The sequence below is a fragment of the Eurytemora carolleeae genome, unplaced genomic scaffold, assembly GCF_000591075.1.
Source record: "Eurytemora carolleeae unplaced genomic scaffold, Eaff_2.0 scaffold280, whole genome shotgun sequence".
Classification (NCBI taxonomy): domain Eukaryota; kingdom Metazoa; phylum Arthropoda; class Copepoda; order Calanoida; family Temoridae; genus Eurytemora; species Eurytemora carolleeae.
Window position 1 is genome coordinate 94,121 of NW_019396193.1, and position 23,764 is coordinate 117,884.

The 23,764-nt window shown below is 32.8% G+C and overlaps 1 protein-coding gene across 1 annotated transcript in view; it reads left to right on the forward strand.

The window, feature by feature from the left end:
* LOC111697797 (dynein heavy chain 10, axonemal) overlaps nucleotides 1-21,087 on the forward strand; it is a 37,781-nt gene extending 16,694 nt beyond the window's left edge. Inside the window, exons 6-15 of the mRNA XM_023467924.1 lie at nucleotides 460-11,613; nucleotides 11,974-12,132; nucleotides 13,526-13,600; nucleotides 14,420-14,615; nucleotides 15,673-15,805; nucleotides 15,970-16,089; nucleotides 16,507-16,553; nucleotides 19,147-19,220; nucleotides 20,311-20,483; nucleotides 20,912-21,087. Coding sequence (XP_023323692.1) covers nucleotides 460-11,613; nucleotides 11,974-12,132; nucleotides 13,526-13,600; nucleotides 14,420-14,615; nucleotides 15,673-15,805; nucleotides 15,970-16,089; nucleotides 16,507-16,553; nucleotides 19,147-19,220; nucleotides 20,311-20,483; nucleotides 20,912-21,041 — 12,261 coding nt within the window. The 3' untranslated portion in view covers nucleotides 21,042-21,087. The remainder of the gene's footprint in view (nucleotides 1-459; nucleotides 11,614-11,973; nucleotides 12,133-13,525; nucleotides 13,601-14,419; nucleotides 14,616-15,672; nucleotides 15,806-15,969; nucleotides 16,090-16,506; nucleotides 16,554-19,146; nucleotides 19,221-20,310; nucleotides 20,484-20,911) is intronic.
* The last annotated feature ends 2,677 nt before the right edge of the window (nucleotides 21,088-23,764 follow it).

Sequence of the window (23,764 nt, forward strand, 5' to 3'; positions counted from 1 at the left end):
TTAATTGATATTTTTTTTTTGAAAAAAGCTTCTATTTTGATTTATATAAAATTTTGAATTTCAACTTTTAAGTAAACTTAAAGACAAAATTTTTAGCAATTTTCAATCTACATTCAATTTTATTTAACCAAAAAGGTTCACCTTTTTAGGATGAAAATCTTGCAAATTTTCACATGAGTATATTTAAAAAGAATAAAGTTTTAAAATGTTGGAAGTTTTAATAAATTTTTTTTAAAAAAAGAAATGAAACGATTTAAAGGGAAAAAAATATCTCAATTATTATAAATCAGACAAAGGTTTTATGGGTATCATTGTGAATCAAACATTTCTTTAAATTGACATATGAAGGGTTAATTCTTAAAATCACACCTGTATTCTTTTTAACAGATAAAATCTTGAATGGATTAATTAATTTTAACAAAAAATCTATCATGATTTAAAATGAAAGGTTTTTTTTAGATGTACAAGTACATGAATGTTCTTCTCGTGGATCAGGACCCTGCTGTTATACTTGCTGCTCACCTCAACAAGAGAGGGAATAAGTATGAACAAGATCTTCTCAATTTAATCAGAAAAATCTCAATTTGTCACACATCAGCCAACAGATTACCAGTTCCAAATATACCAGAGCTTTTCCAGATTCCCTTCGAACCAGAACTTCTGGTCAAAAATGAGATGATAGTGCAGACTTTAAGGGAATCTTGTATTGGTTGGACCAAAACTATAAATGATGCATTGAATCACCTACCCAAGATTGAGATACTGAAAACTGTTGGACCATTAGAGTACCCCAAGGTTCAGATTGAGTTCTGGAGGGGAAGACAAAATGATTTGATTAAACTTATTGAAGATTTTACTTTTCCCGCATTTGAAAGATCATTGGCAATACTGGATGAAGCAAATATTATTGAAGTAAAGGAATTGAAGATAGAGATGAATGAGACAAATTCACTTTTAGTAGAGGCTAAGGATCATGTGAAGTTCTTAGGAACTATTGAAGATTCGCTAGAATTCATTAGAACAACAAACAATTTCCATGAACTCATAGGACTGTTACCAGGGGTTGCTGTTTCCCTCAGGAACATTTGGCTTCTCTCAAAGTTTTTTGCAACTGATAAGAAAATTCATGGCATCATCCTGATGATATCAAAACTTATTAATCAACGAATAATTGAGACTATTAAGCTTTCTGAGCTAGTTTATCCAGATAACCTTAAAGTTACTGTAGAGCTCTGTGTTAAGATACTTGAAACATGGAGAAAAAGTTTCCTGAAGGTAAGAATGGACATAGAAGAGTCAAGGAAGGAGGCAAGATGGGAATTTGAAATTAATGATTTGTTCTGTGACACTGATCATATCACTATTATTTGCAAAGATATCTTGATTGTTTGTCAAGTCCTCATTGAGTTGAAGAACAGCTTTCTTCCTGAACTTCAAGAGATTACGTTAAGACCAAATCATTTACAAACGGCTATAGACAAAGTTAAATCCTTAACGGAATGTCTATTTTCAATAAAATTTGTGCCCTTTGATATCAAGACCAATCATCATTGGGGAACACTAATGTCTTGGTTTCAAAGAGAAGTACTCTTTCTAGAAGCAGAATCAGGAAAGATTATTGAAGAGACATTTGATTACATTATCAAATCTGATTTGGCAGCCAAGAAACTAAGCAAGCTCAAGCAGTTACCTTTGAGGACTGTTATCCGAGCAAAGTACATGAAGAAAGTCAACTCCATAATATCTAAATTCAAAAATGAAATTGAAGAAGCTAAGAGATTATTTGAATCTAATGCAGATAGTCCTCCAATAGCCAATAATCTGCCGCCAATATCTGGTTCTATATTTTGGTCAAAAGAAATAAGCCAAGCTCTGAAATCTACATTTCAGGAATTATCAGAGCTTAAGGAAGTTCTTGAATGCCCAAGTTGGCTACCTACAAAGGAAAACCTGGACATGGTGCTAGAAACTTTGAAAGCATATGAGCTGAAAAAATATTCCAACTGGAGTAGCAGAGTGAATGAAATTCTTGATAAAAACTTAAGCAGAAATCTAATAAGAAGGGAGAATGACAATGAAAGTATTAGTAGATTTTCAGTCGATTTTACTTCTGACCTTTCAGACACTTTTGCAGAGGTTATTAATATGGAAAAATTAGGATATAAGGTGCCAGAGGTAGCCAAGAACATGTCATTGCAGGAAGCTAAGCTTAATGACATATCAGAGCAACTAACACAAATGTTATCTCACTATCATCAAGTTATAGATTCAGTAGATGGAGCAGACAAAGAACTAATACTGGAAAATCTAAAGAATATGGAGAAAGGACTGAATCCAGGACTGATTAGACTAACATGGAATTCATTGGGGATTTCAGACTACATATCTCAAAGTGAGATTATAATTTGTAGAACTGAATCTACCATTCGTCAAATCCTGGCAATTAAAGGGAAGATTGAAGAAAACATTAACAATATTATGTCTGCCAGGATGTTTTGCCAATTCCAAAATTGTGACACCAAGAGCTTAAAGAGGTTTGAGGAGTTTCACTCAACAATCTTAACTGTACAAAAAGATACCATGAAGAAGTTAATTGGGTTCTATGAGGATATCTGTCCCCTGTTAATGAAAGTTGAAGAAGTTCTTGTAAGTTCAAGAACAAAGAAGCATCCAAGGATGAAAAACTACTTTTCCTACTGGGAAGGAGTAATTTATGAAACTTTAAAACACATGCTAAAGGTCAACTTAGAAGATTTTTTAGATTTAATGGAATCCAAAGAGCCTTTATTTAATGTTGAGGTGGTGCTATTAAACAAGAATGTGGCATTGGAACCATCTGAGCAAGTTATTTTAAAAGGTATTATCACATTTATAAAATGCCTTTTAGATGGAACTCAAATGTTCATTCGTTGGGGTCATGGAACATGTATTCCTGTAACTGAAGCAAGAGTTAAAGGTAAAATCAGACCTATTCACCCATCATTTTTTGATGATATTATAAGAATTCCTGACATCATTGAAAGAGTAGAAAAGGTTCAGCAAAGCATAGTTAGTTCTCTTGAAAATGTTAAGATATATCTGTCCTCTTGGAGAAGTTTTAAAAACTTGTGGAAATTTGACAAAAATAACACATGCATCAAATTTCTTGAGAGAACCCCAAGCTGTGTTGATTTTGATGCAAAGTTGTTGTTCTATTCCTTACTTGAACGCCAAATTCAAGAGCGTGAATTTATATCCAACTTTAAATGCATCCAACTGTCATTAAAGCCGATTAAAATTACTCTTCTAAATGAAACTAAGGAGTGGTCAAACTGTTTGGGTACACTTCTAGAACAAACAGCAAAGGAGGAATTGACTAAACTTCAATCCAGTTTGGATAACCTTATGAATAAATTGATCTACCCCAAGAATGGGGAAGAGCTGGAAAATGTTCTCCGTGCTATTTCCTCAATTTGGAAGATGTCCTTATCAGTTGAAATGAGTTATAAGGAAATAGAGGAAAAATATCGGACACTGCAAATGTATGGTATCCAAATAGAGGAGACTCAAATTAAAGCTGCACAAAATTTGCCCCACCTGTGGAATAAAATATTTCATAAGTCAAAAGAAGTTCATTTCAGAGTTACGCCCATGAAGCAGAAGTACACAGAAATAACCAAAATGAAGATCAGAAAATTTAAGAGTGTTGTTAATAATCTTTACTCAAATTTCAAACAATCTGGACCGACTAGTGTTGGTTCCAATCTGGACCAAGGTTTGCTCCTTTTAACAAAGTATCAAGTTGACTTTAAAGAAGCTTGCTTTAAAGCTGAAGAGTTAAATGAACAAGAGAAGCTATATGTCCTGCCACTCACCAACTTTGAAGTCTTGCAGTCTTTCAGGACTGACATTGAAACACTTGATGAGATATATGTTTTGTACAAAAAGTTTTCTAAACTTGAAGACAAGTGGAAAAAACTTAAGTGGAAGAAACTTGATTTGGATTTTGTGAAAAAGGATATTCTCAAGAGTTCTAATGATTTAGTAAAGCTTCAGGAATCTTTCCCTGATCAACCACCACTAATTGAAATTGAGAAACGGGTAAATCAAGCACTTCATTTGTTTGAAATTTTGAAAAAATTGAAGGAGTCAAAATTAAGATCACGACATTGGAAAGAAATATCACGAGTTACAAACGTACACATTGAAGAAGATATCAACTTCAGCATCTCACACTTTTGGAACTTTAACTTTCAAAATCTTGAGTGTGACATTGATAGAGTTATCAATCAAGCTTCTCATGAGAGAAAAATTGAATCTGAAATTCAAGAGTTCAAAGAATTGTGGGAAAGTGCAAAGTTTTCTCTTCATCGTGAATGCTGGCTGAAAGATGGAGATCAATTCTATATCTTAGGAGATGTTACTGGAATTCTTGACGATTTAATACTGCATCAAGGTCAATTGGATCAAATGATAAAATCAGTTTATTCTGCTCATTTCTCAAAAGAAATTGCATTCTGGAAAACAAATTTGACCACTATAGAAAGGGTAGTTCAGGAGTGGATTCAAGTTCAAGAATGCTGGATCAAAATTTCAAAAGCTTTAGCTGTGAAAGGGTTCCGGGATTCTTTAACAGATCCAAACTCATTTGAAGATATAAGCAAAAGATTTGTTCGTATTATGGTTGAAACTGCAAAGAAACCAACAGTCAAAGATATCTGTCTTTCAAATGGATTCTTGTCTACCATCCAAATGATAAAAAATGAATTAGAGGAATTTCAAAAGGATTTGGTTAGTGCATTTGATCTTAAAAGAAAAGAGTTTCCTAGATTCTTCTTTCTTTCAGACGATGAGCTGATTACAGTTCTTGGAGGAAATATAAGAGAGTTGGAGGTTCAGGAAATAATCAGTAATCTCTTTCAAAACTTGAGCAATATCAAACCAAATGATTTAGGAATTGTAGAAGCCCTTTTAACTCAAGATGATGAAGATCTCCCTCTGATAAAAAGTGTAAATGTTGACAACCATCCAGTGGAAGTTTGGCTTTCAACTTTGGTTGAGGAAGCAAAGGTTAGTATGAAGCTAATGGTTCGCCTTGCCCTACAGGACTGTAGCTTTAACAGCACTGAATTCATTACTTCATTAATGAAGTTTCCAAACATATTGGCAATAGCTATTTATGAAAAAGTTTGGACTGATCAGTTTGAGAATGCTTTCAATAACAATGACAATGGAAATCCTTTGAGTATTCTTGAAGAGTGGAAAAAACTTTACTTCAAAAGTTGTCAACAGTTGGAAATGTTGCAAGATCATAAGAATTTATCTGGAACGGAACAAGTTAAGAACTGTTTTTACATGACTATGATTATAGCCAAAAGAGATTTAATTGACAGTTTTCTCAATCTATCCCTGTCTTCAGAAAAGGACTTTAACTGGGAGAAAATTATGAAATACTACTGGAGTGAAGAAAATTACACATTGGAGGTAAAGCAAGGTTTTTTTGAACTTGATTATGGTTATGAATTCATGGGTGTTACTAATCTCTCAATAAATAATCTAGAGTCCGAGAGGATTTGGTTTCTTATAAATGAAACTATCAGAAACCACAATATTCCTTGTTTGTCTGGAGCTCCCATGACAGGAAAAACAGCAATTATTGAAGATCTAGGGAAAAAATTGGGCAAAGGCTGGAAAGCAATCTCAAGCAATCAGAACTTTACTGTTGAATCATTAATCAGATTTATGAGAGGTATATGTGAGAGTAATTTATGGGGGATCATAGACAATGTCAATCTTTTGAAATTCTCTGTTATGTCTGAGATTTCTTCACACTTCCAAGCAATTAAGACTGCACAGACTCTATACCTCAGAGAGTTTGCCCTAAATGGAAAACTAACTAAGATGTCTCCAAGAGTTGCATTCATCTGTACAGAAAATAATCTAAGGGGGTCTTATCAACTACAGCCACTGCCTCTTTCACTGCGAACTATGTTCCGAAGAGTTTCAGTTGAATTACCAAACATGGAAAAACTTTTCAGCACAATTATGAGAATAAATGGTCTTAAATATCCAGTAACCATGTCAAAGCACTTGATCAGTGCCAGTAATGTGGTAGGAAGTGTCTTAAATCTCGGCACTGCATGTCAGTTTAGTGCTTTCAAGATAATAACAGCAAAGTTAGTTGACAAACTAAAACAAATGATTGACATATCAGAAAACAATATGCTATATCTTATCATGCTAGAATATTACAAAAACCTTTTGACAGAGGAAAAGTTTGCTATTGCAAGCAATATTCTACAAAAGCATTTCAAGATTGAAAAAGAAGTTTCTTTAAAAGTGTCAAATGATGGTATTGAAAATTTCAACAAAGTATGTCATGATTTAACTGACTATCAGAAAGAAACAGTGTTGAAACTTTTAGATATGCTTAAATATTCAAACTCTGTAATTCTTCATGGACCGGCATTTACAGGAAAAACAAAAGTTGTTGATGCCGTTGAGAAGCTTCTTTCCAAGAAAACTAGAAAGATATACTTCAATCCATCATCTTATGACACTGAATACATACTTGGCAGCAAAGATAATCCAGGAATTATTGCTAAATTCTTTTCAGTTCAGTGTGATAGTCTATTAATTCACCTGGATGGGGCTTGCAATGAACAAATTGCTCTGCCATTATCAACAATATTGGACAAACAAGAATATTACAATGGTAATGGAATTCAATTCATATCCAAAGGAGACATGAAGGTATTAGTAGAGACAACAGATATCTCTGAAATTTGTGAATCTTTAAAATCTAGATCTTTAATCCTTCAAATAAAAGAGGATGCTAAAAATATTTCTTGGGCTGTGATCAACAAGAGAATAAGTATCCTGAAAAGTCTTTTAGAAGATGAAACGGTGATCAAAGAGCAATGTTGTAAACTATTAGAAAGCTTAAGAGTGGAAATTGTCTCTTCCATGGATAGTTTTCTAAATCGGTGCTTGCTAAAAAAACTCCAAGAAGCTCTTGATATTTTTGAGTGTCTAATAAAAGCTCAGAAGACATCAACTACAACTGAAATTCTTATTTATGCTTTTCAGTTTGCATTTACTTCATGTGAAGCAAAGCAGCAAAAAAATGATGTCATCAACTGTATTAAAACTTGTGTTTTAAACAATAAAAGCACATTTGGAGAAGTTGGAATTAGAGAAACATTGCCTGAAGTGACAACACCATCAGCAAACTTCTCTAAATTTCTAAATACTATCAGGCACATTTGCAAAATTATTTTGGCTAATCAAAAGCCTATTTTGATCATTGGGAATAAGTTTGCTCACCATGTTTATGAAACTATTTATGAAGAATATGAAAACAAGGATAATTTGATTATCCCAATTCAATTTCATACCCTAAGCAGTTCTAAAGCAGTAAGTGATGCTGTTGAAAAACATTTTCTTCGACGGGGACAAAACATACTGGTTCCTAAAAACCATCGTGAAATCTTGGTTGCAGCGTCTGATCTTCTAAATCCAACGGATAGGGCTTATGGAAAACCTATTGCTCTTCTAGGTGACATTGCAGAAATGAAGACTTTTGTTTTTGCAGAAGATATCTGCAGGATCTCTGATGTAAATGTACTATGCAAGGTATCTCCGGTGTCTCTAAAATTCAAATTATCAAGGTCTTTTAATAAGTTTGTTTGCATATTTATTGAAGATATCTTTGAAGATATAGTGGATGTTTTCAAAGAAAATCTGATATATCTTCATGGAGAAGAGCTCAAATCAAAGATTGAACAAGTAGCTTCAGTCTCTATAACTCTAATGTCTACAGCAGAAAATCATTTTTCAGTTTTGAGTATGAATCTAACAACTGATATTCTTGTAAATGTTTTGCTGAAACTTCAGAAGCTCTCTTTACATGATGGGGATATTATTACAGAGTATGGACATCTCTTATCAGAAAGTCTTGTGTATCCTGAAGTCAATCAAGAGAAGAAGAGAGATATTATACAATGGCTTCAGTTAGGGTTTGAAAAATGTTCAATACCTTTTGATGGTCAATTTGACATTCATTTGAGTGACAAATGCATTGCTTATGATATTGTGTGGACTGAAGAACAAAAAAAAATATTCCATGAGATATCAAGGTTTCTGGATAACAACAAAGAAAATCTTATTTCCCTGTTTGGTGAGCATGGATATGGAGTAGCAGCAGTTTTGGAGTCTGCTTGCAAGACTGCAAATTATTCATTTACATATTTGAGAAGAATTGAAGAAATGGCAAGCTTACTAGAGATTTCTGAAAAACACATTCTCATTGTCAAAGATTGTTATGTAACAGAAGATAGAATAGAGGATTGGTTAGAATACCTTCCAAAGGTTTCAAGAAAAAAAATAGCTTTTCTAATTTCTACTAAATCTACATCTCTGATTCCATGGCAACAGTGGTTACTTTCCTATACTCGTATCCTTGGAATTTCACATTGGAGTAAACATTCTTTAGGTTTAGCACTCCAAGATAGTCCTCTTGAGAGTGCTATTCAGAAGGTTTTAGTTGAAATTCACTTGAAAATGACTGAGTACAGTAGACAGCTTGATGGTCAATCCTTTCCTGTCTTTATCACATTGAAAGATCTGTCAGACTTAAACAATAGCATTCAAAAGTTCTTTGAAGACACTATTGAAAATGCTAGAAGGCACAATGACGAGTTAAAGGCAGTTTTAAATTGGATGAAAAAGCGGCATGATCAAGTAGCATTAAACATATCAAAACTTGGGGAAAACGAAAAAACCATAGAAAAGTTAAAAGAATCTATGAAAAGTTTGAAAAAGACATTAAAAGGTCTTGAGGATGATAAAAAGAAACTGACCAATGATCTTGAAGAAGAAGTGATTCTTAACCAGAGTCTTAAAGTTAACAAGGAAGTCCTTACACAGAAATATGATTTGATCAGATCCCAGTCATTTGATGCATTTGAAAAAGCTAAGGAAAGCATCAAAGACATTAGTTCCAACCAAATATTTCTTTATTCAAAACCAATGCTTGTTCATGAAGATATAGAAAAAATTGCTAACATAATAATGATTTTGTTCCGTATTGACTTTGCAGGATGGAAACCATTTAAGGACAGATTTTTAAGTCAAAACTGGCAAAAGGTAATGGAAGAATTTGATCCTGATTCTTGTAAGCACAAGCAAGAGTTTTTGATCAACAAAAAGTTAGCAGAAATCAAAACCTCAAAAGGAGAGTTGGTAAAGTTTTCTCCAATTTCAGGCATGTTTTGGAGCTATGTTACAGGTGCGCTAAGTTCATTCAAAACCAAGTTTGAAAGGGATAAATTAAGCCAAGAGATTAAGAGAGTTCAAATTTCAGTAGATGAATCTGAAAAACATTTAGTAACTGTAAAAAAGTCTTTACGAAGGTTAGAAAATGAAATAGCTGAGAAAGAACTGGATCTTCAGAAATTGAAAGAATCATGCCTGGAATTGGAAACAGCAACAGTGCTAGTAGATCAAGGTTTAAAAATTGAAAATAAATTTTTGGAAGAAAGCAAGTTCTTGAAAGAAGAATATGAAAATGAATTGCAAAAGACAAGCATAAGTGACAAAGAAATGCTGGCAAACATGATTATGGAAAAAACGGTTAGTATATATCTAGGCAGATTTGAATCTGAAAAGCGATCACTTATACTCCAGACTGTTAAAGACATAGTTAATGAGTTTAATCCTCCTTCTGAAAATCAAGAGCTGCTTTCCCCCTTGCAAGTATTTTTACGCCCTTCTGATTTTAACTTTTGCAATCAATTGAAGTCACTTACACAGAAAAGGGTAATTTTTTGCTATGATCCAAATGATGTCATAAAGCTCTTGATAAAAAGTGAGAACAGTGTGCAGGTTATGAAACTTATTAGCAAAGATGATCTTCATCATCTTCTTTCAGGTGCCAAGCAAAACAAGAACGGAATAATTCTTGTTGAAGATGTCTACTTTGAAAATTCAAAGAATATGAATAAGTTGCTCCATCAAGAGCTAGACAGCTTATTGAATTTTGCAGAATCCAACAAAGTTTTAGTGTTTTTGCTCACGAAGATCCTAAAACCAGTTTTACCATATCAAGCTATTTCAAATTTATATTTTCTAAATTGCTCTTTAAATCCTAATGAGGTAATCTACTTCATGATTGATGAATTCAATAATCACTGTCAAAGGAAGAACAAGGAAACTTTATTAGAACTACAAAACAGGAGAAAGGACATTGAAAACAAAATTGTGCATGGAAAGCTTATGTTTTATGAACTAATGAATAAGCAGGATAAAATTGTGAATGAGGAAATAATGAAAGTTATTGAAGATTTGAAGCAGTTTATTGTTGAGAATAGTGCAATCAATGAAGACATAACTACTGTTGAACAGAATATAAACAATACTGTGGAAGAGCTTCCAAGAGATTCCACACCTGTTGTCATTGGCCTGTTTATGCTCAGTAAATTCAAGCTGTGCCCTGTTCCATCCTTTTACATCTTTGTTCATACTGCAATTTATATTGATGATAATAATGGGGACGATGATGTTATGTATGATATCTTCAAAAAGTATTCTTTGCAAATACCAGAAAAGGGAAGAGTGCTGTTTGCAACTTTCATGTCAATAGGATTGATGAAAATCAATAAAGACATAAAAGAGTCTGATATATGTATGTTGGTTGATATTCTTACAAAACTTGATCAAATGGAAAATGAAAATAAATCAACTGAAACATCTAGAGCACTGTTGCAACACTATCAACTGGAGAAGTTTGTCCAGCTGGAGAAAAATGAATTAAAAATACTAATTGACAGGGAAACTGAAATTATGAAAGAGAAGTTTTATTATCTAATGATCAGCGTAATTCTTGAACCTGCTAAAGTCAACTCAGCAATGATTCATTTTGTGGACAAAACCATTTCAGACACTTATCTAAAGTCAGAAACTATATTTGTATCTGATGTTCATCAATACAGCTCTCCATACAATCCTATTGTATTTCTTCTTGAATCCACCGTTCAAGATCCTTGCGACAATTTGACTAAACTGGCAGATCTGCAAGGCATTGCTAGCAGTAAAGTTAAGTACCTAGCACTATCTAAAGATAACATAACCCTGGCTATGGCCCTCTTGGAAACTGCTTTCATTCGAGGACAATGGCTGATTTTTCAAAATGTTGACTTGGTACCTTTCTTCTTGCCAATTCTAGAGAAGCAGATTAATTCTAAGGACAAGGATGATGTTCATGACGACTTCAGGGTTTGGATGACATGGTGTCAAAAAGACTTTCCATCTTTCACACTTCTTCAGAAATCAATTATACTCAACTGTGAACCCTACAGTGACATTCGGTTCCACAATACCAACTTCCACTACAATGTTGCTCACAAATCAATTTCCAGTCTCAACTTTTGTCAAAGCGTGCTTTTTCTTACACTCTCCTATCTTCAAAAAATTTTCATATGCAGACAAAAGTTTTCTGCCCTGTCTTGGACTAATGTTCCAAGCTTTCCTAACTACTTGGTTCAAATGGCGCACACCTTTATTGAAAGATATTTTCAAACCTCTGAGGACTCTCCAAAAACCATTCAATATGAACAGCTCAGATTTTGGATTCAGGTAAAATATTTCGCCTCCTTTAGTCCATCAATACAGACCCATAATCCCTCAACAGCATGTTAAGTTATTAATTGTCCCTTGGGACAATTATGTAAAAAAATCCCGTTCTGTAAAGTTTTTATAAAAAACCTTGCACACTTTCATCTCAAAATTTGTTTACTAAACGACAGTTTCCCTTGACCAACTTTTGATACAAAAGATTCCTAGCCATGCTCTGGATGTTTTTGTTGGCAAAATTGGTCTTTTAAACATTGGTAAAGTAAAATTCCCTTAACTTTGCTGAAAATTAGTTGTAGTCTAATATAATTCATATTTCATTTATCAATTAGTTCAAATGTTGCTCAAAAACGATTAATTTAGGAAATTCTGTACAAGAATCACATGATCAACAAAGTGGACCAGAGTGTTATCAGCATGTATCTTGAGGAGTACTTTGGCAACTTTCTCTTTGGACCTCACAACCCTTACAAGTGTGGGAAGATGATGAAAGATGACGTGGAACAGAAAATAATGAAAACGGTATATATTAGCCTTTAAACCTTTGAAAATAAATTAAATGGAGGGTACTCAATATAAAAATAAAAAAGTAATATGTGGGGAAACTGTTGCCCTAATTTGGAGAGAGGTTTCTGAAGCTGCAGGGTGGGTGGAGTGGAATGAAATTTTATTTTAGTATTTTTTATAATTAATTTTATTTTCTCCTCAAAACATTTTTCTGGAAATTTAGCAATAATGTTTTTTTTCCGGAAAATTTGCAATTTTAAAATTAAAAGTTTCTATTTGTTAATATACAGGGTGTCCCACGAAACATGACAGTATGCAGGACGACTTGAATGTCGTCTTGATTTTTGATATAATTTGTTGCGTTTATTTGTCAACCTAATTTTAGAAGTAAATTTCTAGAGATGATCATCACAAAATTTACCTTGTCCTGCAATTTCCAAAATGTGGTCTGCCTTTTTTGTGCTTTCAATATTGCCCGAGATATGAAGAATTTCGTTCAGATTTCGACAATTTTGCTTTTATTCAACAAAATTGAAATCTGAACCAAACTCTTTTTATCTCCAGTAATATTGAAAGCACAAAAAACGCAGACCACTTTTTGGAAATGCCAGGGCTAGGAGAATTATGTGATAATTGTTTCAAGAATCATACATGTTAAAGTAAATAAAAGACTAAATGTCACAAATAAATTCAAATACCAAAGACGACTTTCAAGTCGTCTTGCTATTGTCATGTTTCTTGGGACACCCTGTAGTATAAGTATAGTATAAGTTAATTATAAAAAGTAATTGGCGTTTATATTAATACAATGAAAGCGACTTTTTTATTTCAGTTTTGATTACTATCACGTTTTTATTCAAATTACAAGTTTACAGTTAGAAAGAGCATGTTTATGTGCATCCTTCCTGTTTATAAGCTTGGTAGAAATCAAAATGGAAATCAAAAGTCGTCTTCAGTGTATTGATATATATGACGACGACTTAACTGGCCACAGGAAAGTTGTCATATCTATACAGAGTGTCTCTGAAAAAAGTGTGTTTAGGCTTTTTAGCCTCTCAAACATCGTAGTATTGTGTTAAAAAGTGCTCATATAGTAGGGGGGGGGGGGTCGTCAATATAATATTTCTCTAAAAGGCCGTTTTAACCTTCAAAATTACGCCTCATTTTCGAAAATTATGTTTAGTAGACTAAAAAGCCCAAATATCAAAAGTTTGCATCTTCAAGAGTTTGAGATTTAGCCTCAAATTTTGATTAGGGAACTCGGTAAAACTACGTGAATGTTCTAAACCTGGTTTAAAAATTCCAAGTTGAGTGGGTGGGTTGTCTTGTACACGGAAAATTTGATCTCAATGTGAAGCTGGGTTAAAGCTAGTTTCAAAATAATTCGGATTAGATTAATTCTTTACAGATTTCAGCGTTAGAGAATTTTACAAGAATTCCTTCACAATCTCTCATGCTTTGTCCTGCAGCAAACAATATACAGGTTTATAAATGAATTAAAGTGTATAATCTAGGGTGTCCAGAAACAATATACAGGTTTATATATGAATTAAAGTGTATAATCTAGGGTGTCCAAAAAACTTGATAGTATCATGATGACTTGGAAGGTCGTCTTTGAAGTTTGTAAACGCAATTTTACATATATGATTCTTGAAACAATAATAACAAATTCTCCTAGTCCTTGCATTTCAAAACTATGGCCTGCCTTTTTTGCGCGTCAAATATCACAATTTATTAAATTAAACCAAAATAGTCGATCTGTGAACAAGAATTTTAATATGTCCAGAAATATTGAAAGCAAAAAAAGGAGACCACAAATTGTATATGCCAGAACTAGGGTTATTTGTCATAAGAATTTCACTTAATTTTACAAATAAAATGCCGCAAGTTATTTTAAAGATTAAAGATGACATTCCTGGGACACCCTGTAGGTATGTGCTAAAAGTTTAAATACAAATCAGTTAAAGAAACAAATGGATTCAAATTACCAGATAACAGATCTAAATATTTACATTTTACAGTTGCAAATTACTATAAGTTTAATAAGTTTAATATAAGTTTAATTTTTGGGCAGTTACCTTAAAGAGTACGCGAGCTTGCAACGTTGAATTAAAAGAAATAGACATTTTCTAGGCCAAGTGTTTAGGACAGTCGAGGGGGCCGAGCGCTGTGGCTAGGACATGTTCGGGGCCGAGCGCAGCGGCTAGAACAGACTCACTCTCTGTCTTGTAATTTAACGCGGCATGCGCGTAACTACTTTGGACTTCCATGCCTAATTTTGTAGCGGTTGGTGATTGTTTAGGAGATGGTGAGGTCCAAAGAGATGATCAAGGTTATAGCAAAATACAGCAATTCCGGGCTGGACACTTGGAAGGCAGGAGTACTTGAGAACCTAGAGACAGTTCTAGCTGTAGTTGAAAGAATCAAAACCATCAAGAGTATTCCTGCAGAAGCTCCTCTTAGATGGAAAGTTGTCAAGTTCCAAATTGATAAATTAGGTAATTTTGTTGTTCCTCGGTGAAACCTTCAAAAAAAATTTGAAAAAAATTAATAATTGAAAAGTAGTATTCGGAAATAATTAGTTTGAATTCTCAGTAAAAAAATCATCAGAGAGAAATTAAAATATTTCCAATCTGAAATAATAGTTTAATCATTGTTTCTCCTTGCACTGTACGCTATGTTTCAGGTTTAAAGAGACTTTTATTGTAATTTAAAGTAACCCCCAATTATAAAGGGATTTGCCTGATTCACAATGGTACCTGCTTGGTCTAAAATGTTGAAGATATTGTCTTTTATTTTATAGGTTGGGTGTAAATATATATATTTATATATACTTTAACCCCCCCCCCCCCCTCTATCTCACTTGCCAATAAATTTTCAAACAAAATTTAAATCACCGGTATAATTCTTTTTTATAAAAATGATGACCTTGAACAGCTTCTTATCAATTTTGATCTGTTGGCATTTGATATTTTTGATATTTTTTTGCCCTGGAAATCTACATAGTTCATGCTTGACGTGGAGTAATAGGTTACCCACAAAGAATGAGATATCAAAGACGACTTGAAACTCTTCAAATATGTGGATTCCAAGTTTAAATTAAATATTCTGCCTTGAATGTGGTTTATTTCAAGAATGTAATGCAAGGAAAGTTAATTGCAGTTGCGTATACTCTGCGTACATATTGAAACCAGTTCTCTCTGGGCGGAATTTGTAAACAAGAATAGATGCCTCAGTGTTCGTTTAGTATCCGAGGAGGTTAAACGCATTGCATCTTGATCATTTTGAAAATTCACATAATAGTTTTCTATAACCAGAATATTTCATTGATTAGTTATGTGAAAGATGGATCCCATTTCAGGCTTCGACATCAGTCTTTATCAGTGTTTACATTAGCGCCCAGAGACAGTACACTGCAGTACAAAAGATGCGTACACCTCTGAAATAACTTTCCTTGCATTAAATCCTTGGTTTATTTAATGATTTGTCACAGACAGATATAAGTTTACAGTTTCAGGGAATCAAAGGAAACAGACTGTAAAAATTATGTTGCAGGTGCTCTGGGATGTGTGGTTGCAGAGGATATAAACAGGATTAGGTTGACCCTTCTAGAGGGGTTCTGGCCTTCATCTAATATAGTTCAGTATATACAAAATATCAGAGATAATAAAACACCGAGAGCTTGGAGGTTAGTTTTAGTCTTATAGTCTTAATATTCTTTTTAATATATCTTAAAGGTTCTGGTATTTCATAATTTTAATATTTTTGATTTTTTCTAATTTTAATATTTCCATATTTCTTATATTTTATAATTTTATTTTTTTAGTTTGATTAATCTCCATCTATTTTTAGATATTTCTTTTTGAACTGGGAGTATAAACTGCAGGATTGGATTGGAAGATTTGACGATGTTGTCGAACATCTAGAAAAACTTGATACCCTTCAAGAACTTCATGTTGTACCATTGTCCAGGTACATTTTCTCCAATCCAACAAACTTAATCGGACTTTGGTTGTAAAGGTAGCTCGCGTTGTCAATCGAATATATGCAACTCTTTGTTTGGGGGTTCACTTGAAAGAACGGGGGAAGGCAGGCGGCCACAAGCCACAAAATTTCCCCTTCCATGCGACATATTAGCTTTTTGGTCTTCCGGCAACCATAAGCCACAACCGTGCGTGAAGTCTTCCATGCCGCAGCATTTGAGTCTTAATTTCACTTCACATTAAGAATGTTAAACTTTTCCTCTTGCTGACTAGATTCTTTACAAAAAAGATCGAAATCCCGACATCAACAAAAAAATTGCACATAAGCGTTGCATCCAGGGTTTCTATGAAAAAATATAAAACAATTTTTTCAGAACGTTTTTATAATTTTATGAACAAATTTCAGATTACCTGATCCCAGGACATTTCTCTATTCTCTTCTCATAGAAACAGGTTTTTAAAAATTATATAAAAAAATTATTTTATTTGTTTATTAAATTTTTCCAGGCATTTAAGCTAATTTCGGAAATGAAACGGAACTGATTGCTCCTCAAATTAAATTTGAGAGAACTCTAGTTCCTTTACAGGCAAAACGTTGAATAATATTTACACAATATATATATACTAATTTTACTACAACAAAGAGATCGAAATCGAACTTGGTTTTTGCCACAAACTCAAGCGAATTTTCTAATCTCTATATTTTTGCCACCTGATGGTGTAAACCTTTTATTTTTCAAACTTAGACTTTATTATATCTCAAAATTTATAGTTTCCAATATCAAAAGTTTACGACATCTGGTTGAAAGGGTATATGGGTTAAACAAATTTAGATTGTGGCAAAAACTCATTTTTCTTTCTTTGGTAGGGTAGGCTTGTGATTTGTGAAATCATTTTTAATTTAACTTATAATAAACCAGTTTCTAAGCAGTACTAATTGGTCACTGAATAATATACAGGGTGGCCCACAAAAATAATTTACAGAAGGTGGTTCCAGAGGGGGGGGGGCGGTCCATTATCCCTCCCTGAGTGAAATTAGGGCGGGGGGTGTACCCTTCTGGATTTTCACAAAATCATTACTCTGAAGGCTTTTGACCTGGAACACGTCATCTATGACCTCGGAAGAATGGCGATGCACCCAAAGAGGCTTGTCTTAATTTTGGACAATGGTGTTTTAAATGCCTTTTTTTCAAGCGGCCCAAGAAAACTAAATTATCGTAGATTGGAAGAAGAGAGGATATTTATTTTTATTTTTTATTTTGAACTAAAATTCTTTTATTTACTTATTGTATGATTTTATTTGTAACTGATTAGAGTGGCCAAAAGATTTTTTAACTCAAGAAATAAAATCCTTGTGCCCAATTACCCATAAATTGTTATATGGCATGAAAACTTATAGTAAAATGACCCATATTAATAGAACATCTGGCTACTAGCGCGCCGTTCAAAATGCCCCAAAGTCTATTTTGAAATGAAATCCGTGTCCCAATTTACCTGTAACTTGAATATAACATATTTATTTATATTTTTTATTAACTGCACGCGCGCGCGGGGATTTGAGGTTCTAGAACGCAAACTTTTCAGGAATTTCTTGTTTAATCGCGTCCATGCAATTTTAAATTCATTGAACGGTGTAAAACATGTGAAAACGTGAAAAAGGTCGTATTTTAAAACAAAAAGCGCGCGCGCACATTTGGTCCCATCTATTTGAAATTGCATTTTGCAGTCACAATACATACATAAAGTATTATGTGTGATACATTAAAAATAATTTTTAGTCTTTAGTCGTTAATTTTGACCTTTTTTGAGTTTTCCAGGTCAAACAAATTATTTGTTCCTACTTCCAGATTTTTTCTACCTAAAATATCTAGCCCCCCCCCCCCACTGGTTCATATCCTGTATCTGCCCCTGCTTGTTTGTTTTTTCTATCCAATAAACGTCAAAACAGCTGAACAGATCCGGTCTACATTTTTTTGGGACCTCACATGACCCTAGGGAAGGTTTATGGAAGATCAAAATTTAAAAAAATTTGCCTCAAACAAAATTCGGTTTCCATTAAATTTTGAAAAACGAGATTTGTTTTATAAAATCCGCGAACTTTTTTGTTTTTGCTTTACAATGTATACAATGAGAAAAAGTTTACTATTGAAATAGAAAATAGACGTGAAGCGCCCTGAAAGCCGAGTTATATATATATATATATATATATATTAAAAATCAGCTTCAAATTAAAACATTTTAACACATTTTAGGATTTTACTATACACGATGTTTATGTCTTAACATTAACAGAGTTTAATTAGGTTTATTTTTAAGTAAAGCTTACACGAAGAAACCTATCATTTTTAAGTACATTAAAATACTTCAAACATACGTTAAACTAACGTGAGTTCAAAGTTCAAAATTAAAGTTCAATATTTAAAACATATTCTAAACCAATGTTATTAGAACTAAGGTAGGGGTAGGGGTTTGTGTATAAATTTTATTGTATAAAATGTATTTTAAGCACAGTTTGAAATCATTGATTATGATGGTTTGTTTACTTAAAATAAACCAGTTTCTTAGCATTCATAATACGTCAGTCGTCACATTGAATTTAAACACACTATTTATCCAAACTTGAGTTCTAATCTCATTTCTTTAAACTAATAAAAGTTTGTATCTATTTATATTTCTATAAAGAAGATACAAATAAGTTTTAATGGAGTTTTAACTGCAGTATACGTTCTAATTTTAGTTTCTAAATGAAAAAAATATCTAAAAATTATTTACAGAGTGTCACCATCCTCCTTTTCACTTAACAAGTAAAAAAACGAACCACTGACAGATCCGAAAACTGTCTTTTTATGATCAAAAAAAAAATCAAAATGTACTTAACCATGTCTAAAAATAACACGAATAGAAAATAATTTTTTTCTAGATAATAGAAGGAAAAACATATTTTAACGAAATCAAGGGAAACATTTTTAATTATTATATTTATCGTTAATATTAATATTATTAACAATTTTATCTAAAAATAAAAATGAAATCTTGTTTATTGAAGGGAAAGATGCTGAAAAGTTGACTCTTCAGCTTGAAATAATGGAGGAAGGGAAGGAGTTGGACCAAATTTACCAGGTGAATATCTACATATATATGAAGTAGTAATCTCTGTTTCTTCGTTTGTATTTCCGATCATAACTCGTAAACCATTTGACCGATTTTCCTCCAATTTTGATTGGTGAACTTTGGTGCTGTACAAACAACGTATATGTTCTTAGCATGGTTTAATAGAGAAAGTTTAGTTTCCAGGGAATCACGGGTTCCAAAGCTGATAAAGTAGTAATCTCTTTTTGTCTGTTTTTTGTATGTCCGATCATAACTCATGAACAACTTAACATGTTTGCCTTAATTTTGATTGTGTATACCGGTAGAACCATGGTTCTTAGATAGGTTCTATGTTGACTTGATTGACTTATATATAAGAAAAGTTTCGATTTCCAGACAAATTTGGGTTCCCAACAAAATTAAAAACATTAACTTTTTTTGAATTATTGTCTCTAAGTTAAATTATTTTTTTATTTTACCGGTAAAAAGTAAAGCCTCAATTTTTTTCCAAATAACTCTTTCCTAGGCTGCCTTGTATGTAATGTATACACATTCCAAATCCATCTCAAAATAAGCATAAAAAGAACTCGTCGGACACTCTAATTTTATAATCCCGATAGCCAATATCTTTGCAACCTTATATCGTAGACTTTTGATAATTCCAATAATGAATTTTGTTAAATCAAATTGCCAAAGTTAACAACATGAGGCACACTGGACTTGACAGAAAGTCAAATTTATGCGACAATACTGGAAAGACTTTGTGACTTCGAATCTCCTCTAGTTTGAATTTTACGAGCAAGAATAGGAAAGCAAATTTGCCCGTTTACGTTTACGTACAATAAATTAAAAACCAAATTGTTTTTCTCAATATAGCTCTTCAACAAGAGAAGTTATGTTTAAAGCATAAGGTTTTAATTTTACGTGAAATTTACTTCAGTTTGATGTAGAGGTTGTAAAGCTTTAGGGATTTAAAAATTAGAGTTTGTGGTAAGTGTTGAGCTCCTTTATAAAATTTATTTTTCATTTATCGTTTAGGTGTTAATATGCAACCTGAGATCACTTTGATCGTTTAAAACTATTATCGTTAAAAAAATTGGATTAAATTTTGTTATTCTAGGGTTGCTATGCTGAGAGATTGTACCTGTATGGTGGACGAATAGAAAATTGTGAGTTGGTTGGAGCTAATAGCGGCCTCCAACTCTGGTTCCAGGTTAACAGGGTTAAACTCACCCCTATGGAGATATCCAGAGCTGTTGGAGCCAGGGTGGTGAAAATTCCTCTTCATACAAGGTATAACAATCTACTGATCTTCCATTTCAAGGGACTGTAAGCGTAAGTGTAATTCCTTTCTGCAAAGTTAGCAGTGTCGGATTTACAAGGGTACCTTTAACACCTTAATCTGATCAAAAATGCAGAAGATAACTTCGCATTTCTGACTGGAAAGGTTTTTTTGTGAATTTCTCCATTGTTTTTTAAAGCAAAAAATGCGCAAGTATCTTTTGTGGAGTTGCCATTTTAATCATCCTCGTTGGTTTGCGTAGTTTGCGCATCAAAACTGATTTGTAAATATAAACTTGAAGAAATATCTCCATAATCTTTTCTCAGTGACCATTGTTAAACGGATATAAACTTTCTAGGTGAATATTGAATGGTCATTTAGAAAGTTATATTTGCGCAAAACACCAAAATATTTCCCGTTAAAACAGCTGATATTGTAGGCTGGTCCTGGATAACCACGAGGAGGTGGAAGACGACCCTATTCTGTATATATTCATGGCAGCTGATCAGCATCAAAGCTTCTGGACTCTCAAGAAAGCTAAATTTTTTCTTGAACCGCCAAAAATTTGATTTTTATAACAAGGTTTTCTCATAATAAATTTGATATTTGTGCAAATTTTTTTTCTGGCCCTAATTGCGCTTTAATTCGCGTATATACTATATATATATAAAATATGAGTCTAGAAAAGATTCTAGAAATATTACCTTTTTACGGTATTAGATCTGAACTTCTAGTTTTATACTTTCTTTAGTTCAGCTTATTCAGACATCTGTCTAAGTACTTATTTTCAAATATTTCTAATATCTTTTTTACTACTCATAGACTATGAAAAAAATAAACTTTACTTACTTATCCAATTGTTTATTCACAAAGGTTGGTGATGAAGCAACCCAAAAGTTAGGCAATGTATAAGTTATTACTGGTTATTTCTAGTTATTTGATGAAGCAAACCAAAAGTTAGGCAATGTATAAGTTATTACGAGTTAGTTCTAGTTAATTGTTGTACATTTAAATTCTGGATACATTTTATCATCATATAGCTTTATAATAATAAATAACATAACCGGTACATATGGTTGGAATGAGAATGAAACTATCAAGAAAATCATTAACAATTACAAATTCACAATTTTATTAAAAGCATGTTTTGAGTAGTTGTGTATATTGAAACCCGGAAGTAGTCTTCGTCATAATCTTTTCCTGGATTGCTGGAACCACTTATTTCTGAGTTTAATCTATTTTTTATCAAAGAACCGAAAAAACTGACTTGATGACGGATAAACGATTTATTAAACTAATTGGGAGCATCCTGTTCAGTTAAAACGGCCAATTTTCTTGATAAGATAAATAAGAATGTTCCAGCATCAATATATATATTCATCGTTTCTTTAAACTTGTTAAACGTTGTAAAGTTTAAAAAAGAATTCTTTAAGTACAATTTATATTAGAAATGTATGAGGCATGTTGCAATAATTATGAAATTAGATCTTCAGAGTCACCTTCTCTCCTCCTTAAAGTATTTTTAATTTATATGCATTTGTTTAATTAAAGATATATCTTTCTGAGTTCGACTAAACTAATTGTTTTCATTTGCATAAACAAACTAGAAAACTGTGACGTTGGCATAACCGAACTAGAAAACTGTTACATTTGCAGAACAGAACTAAAAAACTGTTACATCTGCATAACCGAAATAGAAAACTGTTTATACATTTGCATAACCGAACTAGAAAACTGTTACATTTTCATAACCGAACTAGGAAACTGTTACATCTGCATAACCGAAATATAAAACTGTTACATTTGCAGAACCAAACTAGGTTGTTTAACCAAACTAGACAACTGTTACATTTGCATAACCGAACTAGAAAACTGTTACATTTACATAACCGAACTAGAAAACTGTTACATTTGCATAACCGAACAAGAAAACTGTTACATTTCATAACCGAACTAGAAAACTGTTTTATTTGCATAACCCAACTAGAAGACTGTTACATTTGCATAACCGAAATAAAAAACTGTAACATCTGCATAACCGAACTAGAAAACTGTGAGGTTTGTTTAATCAAACTAGACGTTTGTGACGTTTACAGAACCAAACTAGAAAACTGTGACATTTGGATGACCAAACTAGACAACTGTGACATTTGCACAACCGAACTAGAAAACTGTGACATTTGCATAACCAAACTAGACAACTGTGACGTTTACATATAACCTAATTAGAAAATTATGACGTTTACACAACCAAACTAGAAAACAGTGACATTTACAGAACCAAACTAGAAAACTGTGACATTTGCAGAACCAAACTAGAAAACTGTGACGTGTGCAAGATGGCAATTTCCGATTCACAGCGGTACCCTTAACAACTTTTTCTGATATCAAGTATGAATTAGATGTCAATGGTTATGATTTTGAAAACTGATTTTTTTCAAATGTGGTTTCTCTACAAAAGGGACTTGCGAATGTGATTTTTTAATGCACCACCCTATTTATACATATAAAGTAGTAATCCCGGTTTTTCTGTCTGTTTTTTATGTCTAATCATAATTCAGGAACTTTTCTGTCGATTTGCTTCAAATTTCGTTTGGGAACTCGGTATAACCAGCAATCATGGGATTGTTCCAATAGTTCCAAAGAGTACAAAAACTAATTATGTTAAAATCCAATTTAAAGAAGATATTGCCCGGGTTCAGAGACTAAAACAATATTAAATTATGAGTAAACATTATATTTTTTACAAACAATTTTGAAAGAATAGATTTGCTCCAAAAAGCAAATTGCACCCGCAGCCACGGCCATCCTGAACGGAGATATAAGTTGCACAAACTGCATGAAATCGAATGAAAATGCATTTTTTGTAAAATAATTTTGCTTTGTCCTTCCTCGGTCTATCTCATTCGAGATCAATGATAAAAAAACTCCAAAACGTAGAAGAATGCTGCAAAGCTCTAGACTATTTAAAGGGACTGTTCACGTGTTCATACTCGATTCACAAGACATAAAATCTTGATCAGAGCAAAATGTTTGACTTTATCTTTAAATTGATGAATTTCAAATTTGGGTTTTCTGAGGACAGTAACTTTGGAATTTATTTAACGATGGAAAATTAAATAAAAAATATCTTCATTTTAGCATTGTTTGTGTCACTGTACTCAAGATTGCTAGTTGTTGTGGTTCTAACTTCAAGATTTCAAAACTGTATTCTGTTAAAGTTGGCTTTTATTAAACTTTATCTGGGAAAAGCAGACCATTTACAAGATATATCACTCAGTCTTAATAATTG